Raw genomic sequence first — 13661 nt, forward strand, 5'->3', positions numbered from 1 at the left:
AGTCATATATACAATAGCATGATATTGTTGTGATTTCATATCCGGTAGAAAGAATACCTTTTTCTGCAAATAAATCTAAATTTAAAAATCGTATCGTATCATCGTGGATTCGAACTCAAAACCTTTTAAGTCTCACAAAAGTATAAATCTTATTGATATCAGTTCTAGCAAAAGCGTGCTAACCAAAGTATAAATCTTATTGATATCAGTTCGAGCAAAAGCGTGCTAACCGTTCATAATCAGGGCACGAACACAATTCCACTAAAGGGCGCTTACCGTCTTTCTCAGCTGCCGACCTATCTCCGCCGCCGCCGGAGTTTTATCAACCGTGAGAATTTGATTGCAGTTAGTACAATCAAAAAGATGATACTGCCCAATGCGGTTTCTCATAGATTATTCACGGGATTTTGAGTTTCTGGAGTGAGAGAGTGTTCATATAAGAGAAAACAGAAATGGGGGAGAATGCGGGTTTTATGTCGGGTTACAAGGAGTATTTTGCCGGTATGCTGGCCGGAGTTTCCACTGTCATTGTTGGTCATCCATTCGATACTGTCAAGGTCCCTCTCTCCCTCACGCACACGCACATTCCTTAATCGTTTGAGATTGCTTTCTGGCCCAATTTCTGATGACTTGCTGGTTGTGAACTGATCCTTTAGTAATTTTGTTTAGTAGAGAGATTAGATAATATCTAAGCTGATTGAAATAGGTTTGAATATACTTGGTTTGCTGAGGATTGATCTCTTTGAACGAGTTAGCATTTAAAATATACACAGTTGATCTTTGTATTCAACCTGCATAAATACAAATGACAATCAGAGTTCGAAATTTAGGAGTTCGATTATTTGCAATGGACTGAAATGCACATTCTTGCTGCCGTTAGTTCACATTTGGATTTTTTTCACTGGCCTTGTAGTCCGTCATAGATTAATTCAGGATAAATCCTCACATTATTGGTTTTTGGTGTAACTTGACCAATAGCCTACAATCATTATCCTGAAATTGTACTTCCTATCAAGTGTTCGTATCAGTAGTGTTTCTGATAAATACAACACAGCCAGCCAATTCTTTTAAGCAATTTATGCCGAAAATAATCACAGAAACTGTCTTAGTTGTGAATTAAATTAACATGCCTTTCTGGCTACCTTTTATGAGTGATGGAGGTACTTAATGAATTGCACAAGCACCACTGTTATTTAGGAGAACTTGAGGGTAGTCCATCACTTGGTATCTATTTTTTTTTGTCCTTGTTGATCTGTATTAGCAGGTGAAGCTGCAAAAACATAATACTGAAGCTAATGGGATCAAGTACAAGAATGGTTTGCACTGTACTACAAGAATATTGAAGACGGAAGGAGTATGCCTCTTGAATCCCTGTGAGACCTTTATTTTTTATTCACACATTTCAAAGTTATTAACTTATTTTTGAGTTGGCTGCTATGTGGCTGAAGATTCTCTTTATTTTTCTAGTATTGATTCCCCTATTTTACTGTCTATGATGGTCACCGGAGTTATCTCAAGCAATAATGTTAGTCCACCCAATAAAAATTCTTAGTGCACCCTGTTGTTATCATAATTCCACAAATCCATTTCATTGCTTCAACTTCACTGCTTCGTATGCCATGGTCTCATATCATGTTCTAGGTGATTCATGGGTTTGATGCAAGTTGTCTAGGTTAGTATTTGCTTCTTTTTTGTATGGCCAACTCTTTCTATTTTGACAGGTGAAAGGGCTCTATCGTGGCGCAACGTCTTCTTTTGTGGGAATGGCCTTTGAAAGTTCACTAGCCTTTGGAATATATTCCCAGACAAAACACTTTCTTCAGGTTTGTTATGCTAATATATGTTGAATCTTACAGACATCACCACCACCATTCATGCTTTAGAGTGCTCTGATGCTTAATTGCTGATGATGCTGAAAAGTAGCTAAGCTACAACTTTACAGGTTGCTTATATGATTACTCTCTCCCATATTTCATATTTATTTTTGGGGTACCTTTGAAGGGAACAACACAAAGTGGAAAGCCACAGCTTCTTTCCATAATTCCTTCAGGAGCTTTTGCTGGAGGTGTTGTTAGCTTTATACTCTGCCCATCCGAGCTGGTAAAGGTAAGTGAAATTCAGGAGCTTGACATTTCTTTATGAGATGGTCACATCATTGGTGTGATTGTGGGATTTTCAGTGTAGAATGCAAGTTCAAGGCGCTGATTCTTTCCTTCAAAGTACAAGTCGGTACAGCAGTCCGATCGATTGTGCCCTTAAAACTGTAAAAAGCGAAGGGGTGAGAAACATGATACTCAGTTGATATAATACAGTGAATTACTTTCTAGCTGAGATAATTTCACCTCAGCTTACAGGCATTTTCCGTGGAGGAGGTGCCACGTTTCTTAGAGAATGTATTGGAAATGCTGTCTTCTTTAGCACCTATGAGTACATGAGCTATTACATGCATAAACCACTCAGGGATGCCTCCTCTGATCTAACCCATGTGATTGATGTGGGAGTTGGAATTTTTAGTGGCGGGCTTGGTGGGATAGCCGTAAGTGTTCCAATTAATTGCTCTTTCTGAATATGTTAATCTGCACCAATTTTACTTCTAACTTCTTTAATCATTTCTGCAAATGTTAGTGTTGGTCTGCTGTTCTACCATTAGATGTTGCAAAGACCATAATCCAAACTTCAGCGGACAAAAACCATACAAGAAATCCAGTCCAGGTTCTTGAATTGGTATGCAAGTTATTATAGTTATGCAACAAGGTTCTGTTTCAGGTCTGCCGTACATTAGCAATAAATGTGTAATTCTTTCTCACTGATAGATTTATCGGAGATCTGGAATCAGAGGATGCTATACAGGACTTGGTCCTACAATAGTTAGAGCCTTTCCCGCTAATGCTGCTGCTATTGTCACATGGGAACTGGCTATGAAAATTCTGGGGATCAAGCATGATTAAGCCTGGTGTGCCTTCTGAGGTCATAATTGCTGATTAAATTTCTGGTTACTCTAAAAGAGATGGTGCTACTCTTTTATCGGTGCTAAGTGTGATTCCACCAAGATTACTCCCAGTATTGCTCAATAGTCTCAAAGTCATCTGATAATTTACATACAAAATTTATTATGGTCCAATCATACTCGGGTTATCAATGATTGAAGCTTGATTTGATGTATTGGATTGTTTGACATATTTTGGTTGGATCAGTTTGTACTAGAAAGGACTAAGCATATATCATGGACAAATGCATATGAAATTCTGTTCTGGATGTGTTCAATTCAAAGTATTATTTTCTTTTTATTCTTTCATATTGCAGACTCTAAATTTTGATAGATCAGATGGTCTTTTAAAATCTGTTTTAACTGAAAAATTGTTGGTTGGACTATGGAGTTGCTCTCATAATCTTATTTATACTTTGCCTTTTCAAGATAGGGATTTTCGTAACAAATCTCCGTGTTTCAATTAACTTCTCTAAATGTTAATGTTTTTGGTTGTCTTGGAAGTACGAACTCTACGCTTGTCCATGTTATGACATACATGAATCAGACATTCTAAACATTTGTATAAAATGTGTTCTTCAGTTGATAACATATGGATTCGATAGTCAAAGCACACAGGTGCTACTTTGTCAAATTCCTGGACATTAATTTTGTGCAAGCTACACTTTTTCATGTGTTATATATGAGATTTTCTATAAGGCTTAAAGGCACGGACATTGAAAAAGGTATAATGTGTTTCAGCCATTTTCATGGATAATTGCAACTGAGGTTGGCCTATGGAGGCCTTTTTGGCAGGAACCCAGTCCTTGACTCATGCTTATACGGCTGGGGCTAAACTGTGTTTACTAGAATTATGTCAAGAAGGGCCAACAATCAAGAATCACTAACCACAGCTCAATGTTTAAAAGGTCTAAAATATTGTCACATGGATTGGAGTTATTTATAGCAGCATTATTCTGTGGTTAAGAACAAGGGTAGATTGCAGCACAGCCCATATGGTTTTATGAGTATGTGATTTCAAAATTTTCACTTTTACTTGATTCTTTTGCTGTACTCTTTACATCTGTTGATGATGATTAATTGCTAGTATATATTCTTTAAAAGATTTGCAGGTGTGGAAGTATTTCTAAGTCCTTATGATGGTGTGATTTTGAATATTGGTTGTATCTCTTATTCAGGTTGTGCTCATATAATCTTATCACTGTTCTAGAAAATAGTTCCCTGTTAAATTTCATAATTTTGTGCTGATGTTTCTATTATAATTTTACATATCCTATTGGAAGCCTGGTATAAGTTACAGAAAAAGGTGTATCAGCTTGAAGGTAATTTACTTGTGATTGCAGGCAGGTACATGTGATTGCTACTAGTATTTATGTCCTGGATTATAGCCAAGACATTGAGGTATGATATGTTATGATATCTTATTTCAGACATCACCTTTGGAAGAAGCATAACAGCACTCAGGGAAATCTTAATAACATTAAGTCCATGGTTTGATGTCGAAGATCTATGTCTCAACTCATTTTCTGAAACCAAGCTTAGGAATGTTCATGATAAGTTCTAGATCTCATACATCACTTATTGGCTGTAGAAGTTAGGTAATTGATAGGTCTAAAAGATCAAAGTAAAGATAAATAAAGCTTCCTTGGGTGGCATGACACATGTTGTCAATACCAATCAAACCACAAGGGCAAGAAATGGTTTCAAAGTATTTGACTCATACAGAATGAGCTGGTTCTTCGTGCAAAGAAATCCAGCAATTGACAGAAGATAGAGAGCACACTGAATCCTCAGGAGTAGGGCCCATTATAAGGCAATCCTCACCAATCTGGATTGAGTGAATTTCAGTCCTCTAGAGACTAAATTATTTGATTACATCTCCTTTTAGTGAGAATCATATGAACTCTTGCGCCGTCGCTCATTGTGCCCTGCCAAACGCCTGCGGCAACTCCTTTTAGCTTCATCAAACTCTGATAGTTCATGAAACCTGCACATGATGGAGAGAGAGTGAATACTGAATAGGATGCACATATTATATCTTATTTTCTTCATACATATGTTTTTCTATCCTGGCTAAGTTTGGCATCAGACTGTCCTTGACAATTCATGAGGTGTTTGTTTTTCCAGCTGAGGATTATAGGATATAGGGTACCATGGCGGCATGGCCCTAGATAAACATATACTGTTATAAGTAGCATGATCTATAGGTTTTTCTGCATCAAAAGTTTTTCTTTAGTACACGCCTGTTAACTTTTGCAGCTAGATGCGCTAGATTTTGAGTTCTACTGCACAGAATAAGTCTTGCTGAATCTACCACATCAAATGATTATAACTCTTCTTCTCTGCAGAACTGTGGTCTTACTACCTAGATTCTTTTCATATATTCCTCTAGTGTCCTGCTTCCAATTGTACGAATGGAGCAGTATATGATTTGCCACTATCCATACCAGGACAACTGAAACAAAAGCTCATGTTTTTCTATCCTTAATGAGTTATGATATGTACATGTATGCATATAACTCAACTTAATTGCAAATTTTAGGAACAAACCTGCTACACTGTTGGCAGAAACGCTGTCTTATGCCAGAAATAAGAACCACTGCAGCCTTGGCATGAAATTCACAAACTTTATGTCGACGATGATAAGGCTTGGCATCAGCCATATCAGCAGTGCAGTCTTCTGCCTGACAAGAACGCTGTGTCGATCCTCCTGCACTAGATACTCTTCTTTTGGAGGGAGTCAATGCTCCTTGTTTCTTGTTATCTTCTCCGATGTCTTCGTCATCGTCACCGTCCTCGTCGAATTCAGTTTCCTGGATGATCCTTTTCCCTACTTCCTTGTTGGTTTCCATTCTTTAGGCGTACAATCCTGGAGAGTGAATGCCCGGAGAATAGTAACCAGATGACAAAAGGAAACAAGGTGAATAAGTCAAGCTTGACTGGTTGAAGAGAGAGCAGAAATAGGCCAGGACCACAGGTACTGATGCCATCTTTTCCCTTTTCCTTTAGTCTAATTTTGTACAAAAACAATTTTGGTGTTAAAGCATGCTAAAGTGTGTGATGGTAGGGGTCATTTGCAACCCTATTGATGTAAGAGATAAATAAATTTGAGACCACTCTTAATCTTTCGATAAAACTCTTTAATGTGACCCTACATCAATTTCTTGATATAAAGCTTGGACTGTACAACTCATCTGTCTATACATGCATTTATCATGTTTTTCTGTTCTTGTAAAGCTTATCCCAGCGAATCATGAATCGGTTCAACTCCAGAGATTTTTCTAAGGTATTTTCATACCAGAGCCTTTTTGATCTGAGACGGTTAAATTTTGTGTGCCTCACACGCTTAATACCATGTCACTCTGTGGATCACTTTCTAGCTCTCGGTTTCTTCCTCATTATTACCCTGGATTAGTATAAATAGAAAATGAAGATGGTACTGAATAATAGCTTGTTCGTTAAATTATTCTTATTTGCCACTTTAGAAATTACTCCACCTAGAAATGATTTTCATCTTTGTTTTGGTGGTCGTTGTCCCAAGAGGGTTCCCCACATTGTATTGTTAGGTTAGGTTCTTGGCTGGAAAGTGGGAAGTTCAATAATTGTATATTTTACTCCCCACTCATATCCAGACACGTGTTTTCCAAATTTATTAAATTGTCACATTATATTATATTTTCCCACATGAAGTTTTGGATGCTAGGAGCCAATGAATTTGAAGCAAAGTGGGGACTTGGCTATTTTTGTTGTGAAAGTAGCGAGTTTCAATTCAATGTCTTGGTACAAACATTATTAAGTCTTGTTAGGTCATAAAGTTGTGGGTACTGTGTGGAGTATTTGTTTTGGTCCACATTTGTACGAGGACAGCTGTTTAGCTTGTGCTACGTCCAAATCCTTGATTTTTCTTGTGATGGACGGTGCAATAGTTGCATTGTTTTGTCGAACAAAGATTTATTAGGGCCTCCACATAGGGGACCCCAAAATGGGGTTTTTTACTGTGGTGGAGAATAAAACGTGGGGATTTTAGTTACGGGTTCTTGGTTGGGTCCAGGTTTATTAATAGGCAGTGGGCCCCACAGGAAAACAGAGGCGACGCCCAGTATCTGGGATGCAAGCTCAGCATGTACACTGTGAGAGTATGGTGCTCGTGTCCGCTTCGCAACTGGGCGACACGGCCACAGTTTTGGGGTATGGTCGTGCCTTAGCCATTTTAGAGTCAGTTGTTCAAGTAGGCAGCATCTTAGGAGTCTAGCCTAATCTAAGTATGATAGTCTTCTCTTTATTACTCTCTTTGTCTAGTAAAGTTTCCCACATCTTAACAAGATACGATTTTAAGAATTGTAATGAAAACTGGGTTAAAAAGTTAGTGGAATGTGAGTATTACTTTTGTATATTAGTTTTATAATAAAATGTGAAGGAGGATGATTTAGTGAAATGTGTGGTCCATTGTAAAAACTGATAAAAGTGAAATGAGGCAAATGGAAATGGAACTATGTGATTATAGGACAGAGGGAGTATCTGATTGTGATTTAGTCATGAAATAATGAAATGCAGAGTTTTACAATTTATTTGATTGTAATGAATCCCACTTCAGTATTTGATATGATTATGTTGCTTCTTTGAGAGTCTTGTGTAAAACATCCACTATGGATCCAAATCCATATGCAATGATACATTTGCTATTATAGATAACAAAGTTATAAACATGACGCATAAATATTAGTACTAGTTTGGATTCAGAATTTGATGTCCAACTTCTAAGTGGTTTTTTGTGTTTATTTTTTGTTTCCTTGTTGCTTCTCTTATCTAATAGTGCGGTACTTTTCGAGCTTGTTTACTTTAATTTTTACTCATTTCTTTGCGTTTAATTGCACCATTAAAAATGCTTATTTGGGCGGTTAGGTTATATCTGTACTGTACTGGTCTGTCAATCGATATTCAATTGATTCTTGTTGCCAGTAACCGGATGCTGTGACCCAAGAAATGCTACCTTCCTTTGTAGTTGGTGTTTGCCTTTTCTTTTCATCTTACACAAAATTGAAAGATGCATCCAATCACATGGTTAGATGGAAAGCTTTGGGCCAAATGCGATTTAGCCCATCTTTATAGTGATAGCATCCATCTAGGCCTAGAGTGCATCCACCAGCCCACCTACATTCCTCCTCTCTTTGGGCTGTAGACGATATAAATATACCACTCCCTCCGTCTGCCATCTGGAGTCCTATTTCTTGGTGGCACGAATTTTAAGAAATGTAAAAAAGTGAGTGGAAAAAAGTTAGTGGAATATGAGCCTTACTTATATATCTATATTAGTTTTAAATTAAATGTGAGTGGAACGAGTTAGTGGAATGTGAAACCCTATTACCATTTATGACAAAAGTGACCCAAGACTCTTATTCACGGATGGACTAAAACATAAAAATGAGACTCTTATTCATGAATGGAGGGAGTACAATATTGTATACGTATTTCCTAATTCGTTATTGTTAAAATCTTCAACAATATGATTTGAATGTTTTTTTATAATCCGTATCAAATAGTAGGAGTACAATTGTTCTGTCACTCAAAGGACCACAAATCCAGGATAGAGACTTGTGGTCCCCATATTCGGCAGCCAACATAATCCATATTAGTCTAATTATAGCCACTATATACCTGGATTAGTGTCCTCCATTTACTTATAACTCGTGCTTAATTAATCCCTTCATTGATTATCTATGTCTATTCCAAGCAACATCTCCATTGCCCATTGGTATATTTCTACAATCACTTAGAATTATAACTCCGAATATTTATTTTCTATTTGTTTACATAACATTCTGTGAAGATGGCTGTTTCTTGCTTTCCTATAATCCTATAGTAAATTAACTATTCCTACTTTTCTTTAATGCCGGAGTTGTTGGTTAATAAATTCCTTAACTCCATTGCTTTAATAATGTTTATCTGCCTTCATTTTCGCGTTGTAAGTGTGTGTTTGTGGTGTGATCCTGTCTATTTCCATTCTAAGTTAATGTTTTATTGCATAAAATCTTGCTATAAAGTGCGCTGCAACTATATATGCTTGTGACCCACCCACACCGAAAAATCTCTCTTTTCATTAATACAAAAAACTTACTACCTATATTCTCCTCTCTAATTAGACCGCCGGATGAGTTTGACTTCTAGCCATTTTTCTAATGTTTAGCAAAAGGAGGTTGAGGTTGGGGGGGGGGGGGGGGGGGGTTATAAATCCCTTACTGCAGAATTAACACATTCTAATTTATTGTATTAAAAAATGGATGATCAAGACTGTCTAAGAGCATCTCCAAGCAAGGGAGAACGGTAAATTGAGAAGGTATATTTCTCATTTACGTTTTCATAAAGGTAATTATACATTCTTAAAAACTAATATATTTTAAAAAAAGAAGGTAAATTGAAAAGACAAATAAAAATAACTAACATTTTACCCTTTCTACCAAGAGATAAATATACCTTCTCAAAATGAAAGAAGGTATAATATCTTCATATATACCTTTTTCATTGGAGCATAAATTTTTTTGAATAAAAGGTAAATATGATAGTTATTTTTCTTTACCTTTCCATTTACCATTTCCCTTGGAGATGCTCTAAGGCAAATCGCAAACGTACATAAAATGTGTGAAAACTCAAAAAGTAATTGAAGCAGTCTTGCTGCCCTTCACGTGAGTGAAACTAATTAACTAATAGTTGAAGAAGCAAATTGAACTCTAATTTGCATTCATGGCTTGAAAATAAAACACCCTCAGCATCTCCTTGTCTTGATATTGCTACTCTTTGGTTAAAAACCAGATTCCTCTTTGTGTGAAAGACGGACAATGGTAGGAAAGCGTGACAACAAGATCAGCTCTTCTCCCACCACTAATCAAATGGTTCCCTTCTTCTCTCTCTCATTGTCTCAATTATTACACTAACAAAAACGACCCCATCTTTTGTTTTATAGCTTTTGTCCAAGAATATCCGAATCGTGTAGTTAACATTTACCCTAAAACCTCCCCATTGAATGATCAGAAAATTAGCTCCACACCAAATAAAGCAATGGCCGATAAGCCAAATATTCCCCACCCTCTCAACTGCCCCCGCTGCGATTCCTCCAACACCAAATTCTGCTACTACAACAACTACAGCTTCTCTCAGCCTCGCCACTTCTGCAAATCCTGCAAGCGCTACTGGACCAGAGGCGGCACCCTCCGCAACGTCCCCGTCGGCGGCGCATGCCGCAGAAACAAGCGCCACAAGAGAAATCTGCCTCCGCCGCCTTCCAACAATCTCCAAACCCCTTTGTTCCCCAGCCTTAATGCTAATCTCAACTTTCCCCTTTCCAGTTTTAGGGTTTCTTCAGATGATTCTGGATTCGATCGAATCAACGGTCTCGGGTTAGGGTTTTCATCGAAGCCGATCCAAGTGGCTTCTTCGTCGCCTTTCGCATCAGCTGCAAACAATTCTGTCTTCTTCGGATCTTCCTCCTTCTCCACATCTTCAACAATGGCGCCTTTGCTCCATTACGATGATAGACTGGCTTGGAACCCGAACCAAACCCCGAGCCTAAACACAAACCCTATCGATCAGATTAATATTTTTGATCACGTATGGAACACAAGCACAAGCAGCGCCGGGGCTTGGTTTGACCCCTCAACCATGGGTGGCTACTCCGTTCCATCTCTGATTTAGAAGCTTCCGTTGTTCTTCATTTAATCTCATTCATTAACTGATTGGGTGGAGAATATTAGGATCGGAGGGATCATGTCAGCAGCAACAAAGTTCAGCCTGATATATTTTTGACATGGAAGGCTACTTTGCGCTGATGAGAGGAACCTCCGATCCTCTTCTTCTCGTATTCGAACACATGGATAGGTGAACCTTGAGTTATAAGTATATATGTTATCATGAGATTGTTTTTTTTTTTTTTCATTTTGGTGTATCATGTGTTTAGTTTATGTAGCATGTTTTAGAATTGGGGTTTACTATAGAGTTATACATCTACATCTTGATGAGGCAATTGGTAAAGTGTCTGTATTTCTTCAAGAATTTGTTTATTTTCGGTTTTCGAGGTGGTATACAAGAAAGAGAGATATTGTGGTTATTTCGTTTTCAGTTCTAACGCATATATTTGGATTCTTTTAATTCACAAACTTTCCTAGTAGTTCACGTAGCTAAACTTTTTTGGAGATTTAATGTAATTTTCTGGATAGTACTATGCTGTTATACTTGTTTAAATAACTAGCTAGTGGAACTATATACGTAGCTATTTAATGTATTTGGTTTAATTCCATGAATCTCAGTCATAAGATATAGTTGATGTAGTTAGTGGTCGTCATGTGGCTGCAGTACAAACTGCAGTGGTAAAGATATTTATATTATGTTTTAATTAAAAAATTACAACCACTTTTAAATGATTTTGAACTCGAGGAAAAAAAGTAAAATAAGCCCATGTAACTTTTTACCTTATACTGTATCTAAGTGAAAAAAAACTCATGTAGTAGCACCCATATATATAGGATGCTCAAGTAAGAGTGAATGAGATTTACTAATGTTTCTTGTTACTTTTGCTCTCACTATTATACTCCCTTCGTTCCATAGTAATATAATCATTTCTTTTTTTAAGTAAAAGTCAACACATTTTTCCACACCTACTTTACTTTTTCTTACTTTTTTTTCTCTCTTCTCTCTCTACCTTTTTCATTTTCCACTTTATTCTCCCTTTACTTAACTCACCCAACACAATTTTTCTTAATCTCCGTGCCGAAAAGAAACGCCTCCATTCCTATGGAACGGAGGGAGTATTTTCTAGCAAACCAAGTTACCAAACCACCATTATTTACTGGATGCGAAACGCATTAAAATAATAAGGAACCATGAAGTCAGAGTAATGTATATACGAGTGTGGGGAACTCAACTTAAGCTGTGATACTCTAAATAAAGTGAATCAGAAAAATCCATCTCTCTTAATTATCTCGACAAGTCCTTCTTCCCCAACTTGAACCAAACACCCCCTCATTTATATATTCATCAAATTATTCAAGTTTATTTTTTTATATAGACTAATTAACTTAATAATTTTTACTGCGTAGGAACTGCACTATCAATGCGCATTAGATAAAAGTTTCAATACCATCATTATTATCAAATATAAAGTCTCAAGTTTTGTTTGTCTTTTCTCTTCCATTTTTGGAGAAATGTCATGTTGAAATTCTGAATTCAAGTGGAACTTCCCTTTTCATCATTTTTGGCCGTCATGCTATTCCATTCACATCCACATTAGTTGTCAAATGAAACTAAAATCATATATGTATTAATATTTTCGGTAATTTATGGGCAAATACGTAAAAGGAAAGTGATGTAAAAGAAAAACATAACAATAGTCTTTCCTATATATGAATCTTTTTGGTCTATATGTAGAAAAGGAAATACGCATGCAAGACTAGAGTGACTAGATTTGTAGTTTTCTACACCTATGCTCTATTATGTTTAAATGGCACTTTATATATACCAATATGGCAATATGCACATGGGAGAAGATAATTTATGACAAAATCGTTTATTGGGCTGGGGCGGTCCAAATTTAGCTGGATTAGAGTAACTTCATACTTTGTTAGTTTGGTGGGCTTTACAATTCTACACACTTCTTTGCTTTTTAAGGCAAATATTTGTACAGTACATATGGTATAAACCACAGATAATGAACTTGTATGGGCAGCTAACATAAAATCTACTTTTAAATTATAAATTAAAAACCATGAATTTGTTGTGGAGCATGAATAAATTTTCTAGGAAATTACTATTTGAATCCGAGAATTGAAAATTTAGTCATCTTTAAGATTTTAACCAAAACCATGAATTCATTCAATACTGTGATAAATTCATCGTAGATCTACCCATTTATTAAATTTTGAATATCTATATATGATTGATTTTATGATCTTGCATAAAGACATGATCTTGAATTAGAATCTCCAAAGTGATAATTTAAAATTTTTGAATTTGTACAGTTTGTAAGAAAAATTATACATGCTCAACAATGATTTTTTGGTTCGTGATTTATATTTCAAATGTTTTTATTTTATTTTATTGTGATTATATATATGGAGATGATCAAACTAAAATATTTTTCTTATTTTCTCTCATTAAATACTGAAGATTTTTGGTGGATACATCTCTCTTCTGGATGAATGTAAATCTGGATTCAAGGAGTAAAGATAGAATACTGTTAATAAATAAATATGGAATGTTATGACCATAAAGAATCAAACAAATATGCCATTTATTCTAAGAACGATGAACTATATATAATTTTCCAACCATAGATCAAGTAATATGTTAATTATCGAATACTATTAGAACAAAAGAAAGAAACCTTGCTAGATGCGTGACACTTTTCCTTTGAATTTGACAATGCATGATTCAGCACTTTTAAAAGGTAGGAGACTTAAAGATGATGTGCTTCGTTGGATTTGCTAATCCTCGTAACATCCCCACTACCACATGTCCTTAATCACTAAATCTTTCTAATAATTCCACAAAATACAATGCAATTAGTTAATTATGAGAACTCCGGCCCACTGATTTTCCAATTATAATAATTCCTACCACAAATCCTTAATCACTCCATCACTTTTGAAAAGGAAGTAAAATGTTAGATCAACTCAAGATTAACTATAGG

General features: G+C 36.2%; 3 protein-coding genes across 4 annotated transcripts; 2 read left to right on the plus strand and 1 right to left on the minus strand.

Annotated features, from left to right (window-relative positions):
- The first annotated feature begins 171 nt into the window (after positions 1 to 171).
- Positions 172 to 3287, plus strand: MBAC1 (Mitochondrial substrate carrier family protein). 2 transcript variants are annotated; one of them, XM_048111316.2, is made up of 8 exons: positions 172 to 557; positions 1265 to 1354; positions 1722 to 1823; positions 2002 to 2106; positions 2180 to 2278; positions 2348 to 2536; positions 2626 to 2724; positions 2814 to 3287. In XM_048111316.2, the coding sequence occupies exons 1-8, from the start codon at positions 453 to 455 to the stop codon at positions 2946 to 2948; spliced, it is 924 nt and encodes a 307-aa protein (XP_047967273.1). In that variant the 5' UTR covers positions 172 to 452; the 3' UTR covers positions 2949 to 3287. The 2 variants fall into 2 exon arrangements, with proteins under 2 accessions (XP_047967273.1, XP_088924680.1); XM_089068554.1 differs by lacking the exon at positions 172 to 557 and having other exon boundaries at positions 1265 to 1373.
- Positions 3288 to 4598: 1311 nt separating this feature from the next.
- LOC125211736 (squamosa promoter-binding protein 1-like) lies at positions 4599 to 6056 on the minus strand. The gene is made up of 2 exons (XM_048111650.2): positions 5537 to 6056; positions 4599 to 4973 (listed from the first exon to the last, which is right to left on the minus strand). The coding sequence occupies exons 1-2, from the start codon at positions 5836 to 5838 to the stop codon at positions 4871 to 4873; spliced, it is 405 nt and encodes a 134-aa protein (XP_047967607.1). The 5' UTR covers positions 5839 to 6056; the 3' UTR covers positions 4599 to 4870.
- Positions 6057 to 9940: 3884 nt separating this feature from the next.
- Positions 9941 to 11084, plus strand: LOC125212922 (dof zinc finger protein DOF4.1-like). The gene has a single exon (XM_048113219.2). It carries the CDS (start codon positions 10040 to 10042, stop codon positions 10670 to 10672), a length of 633 nt encoding a protein of 210 aa, XP_047969176.1. The 5' UTR covers positions 9941 to 10039; the 3' UTR covers positions 10673 to 11084.
- The last annotated feature ends 2577 nt before the right edge of the window (positions 11085 to 13661 follow it).

The sequence above is a fragment of the Salvia hispanica genome, chromosome 3 (genome assembly GCF_029641045.1).
Source record: "Salvia hispanica isolate PSC_SH4W2 chromosome 3, Shi_PSC_v1, whole genome shotgun sequence".
In the NCBI taxonomy this organism is placed as follows: Eukaryota; Viridiplantae; Streptophyta; class Magnoliopsida; order Lamiales; family Lamiaceae; genus Salvia; species Salvia hispanica.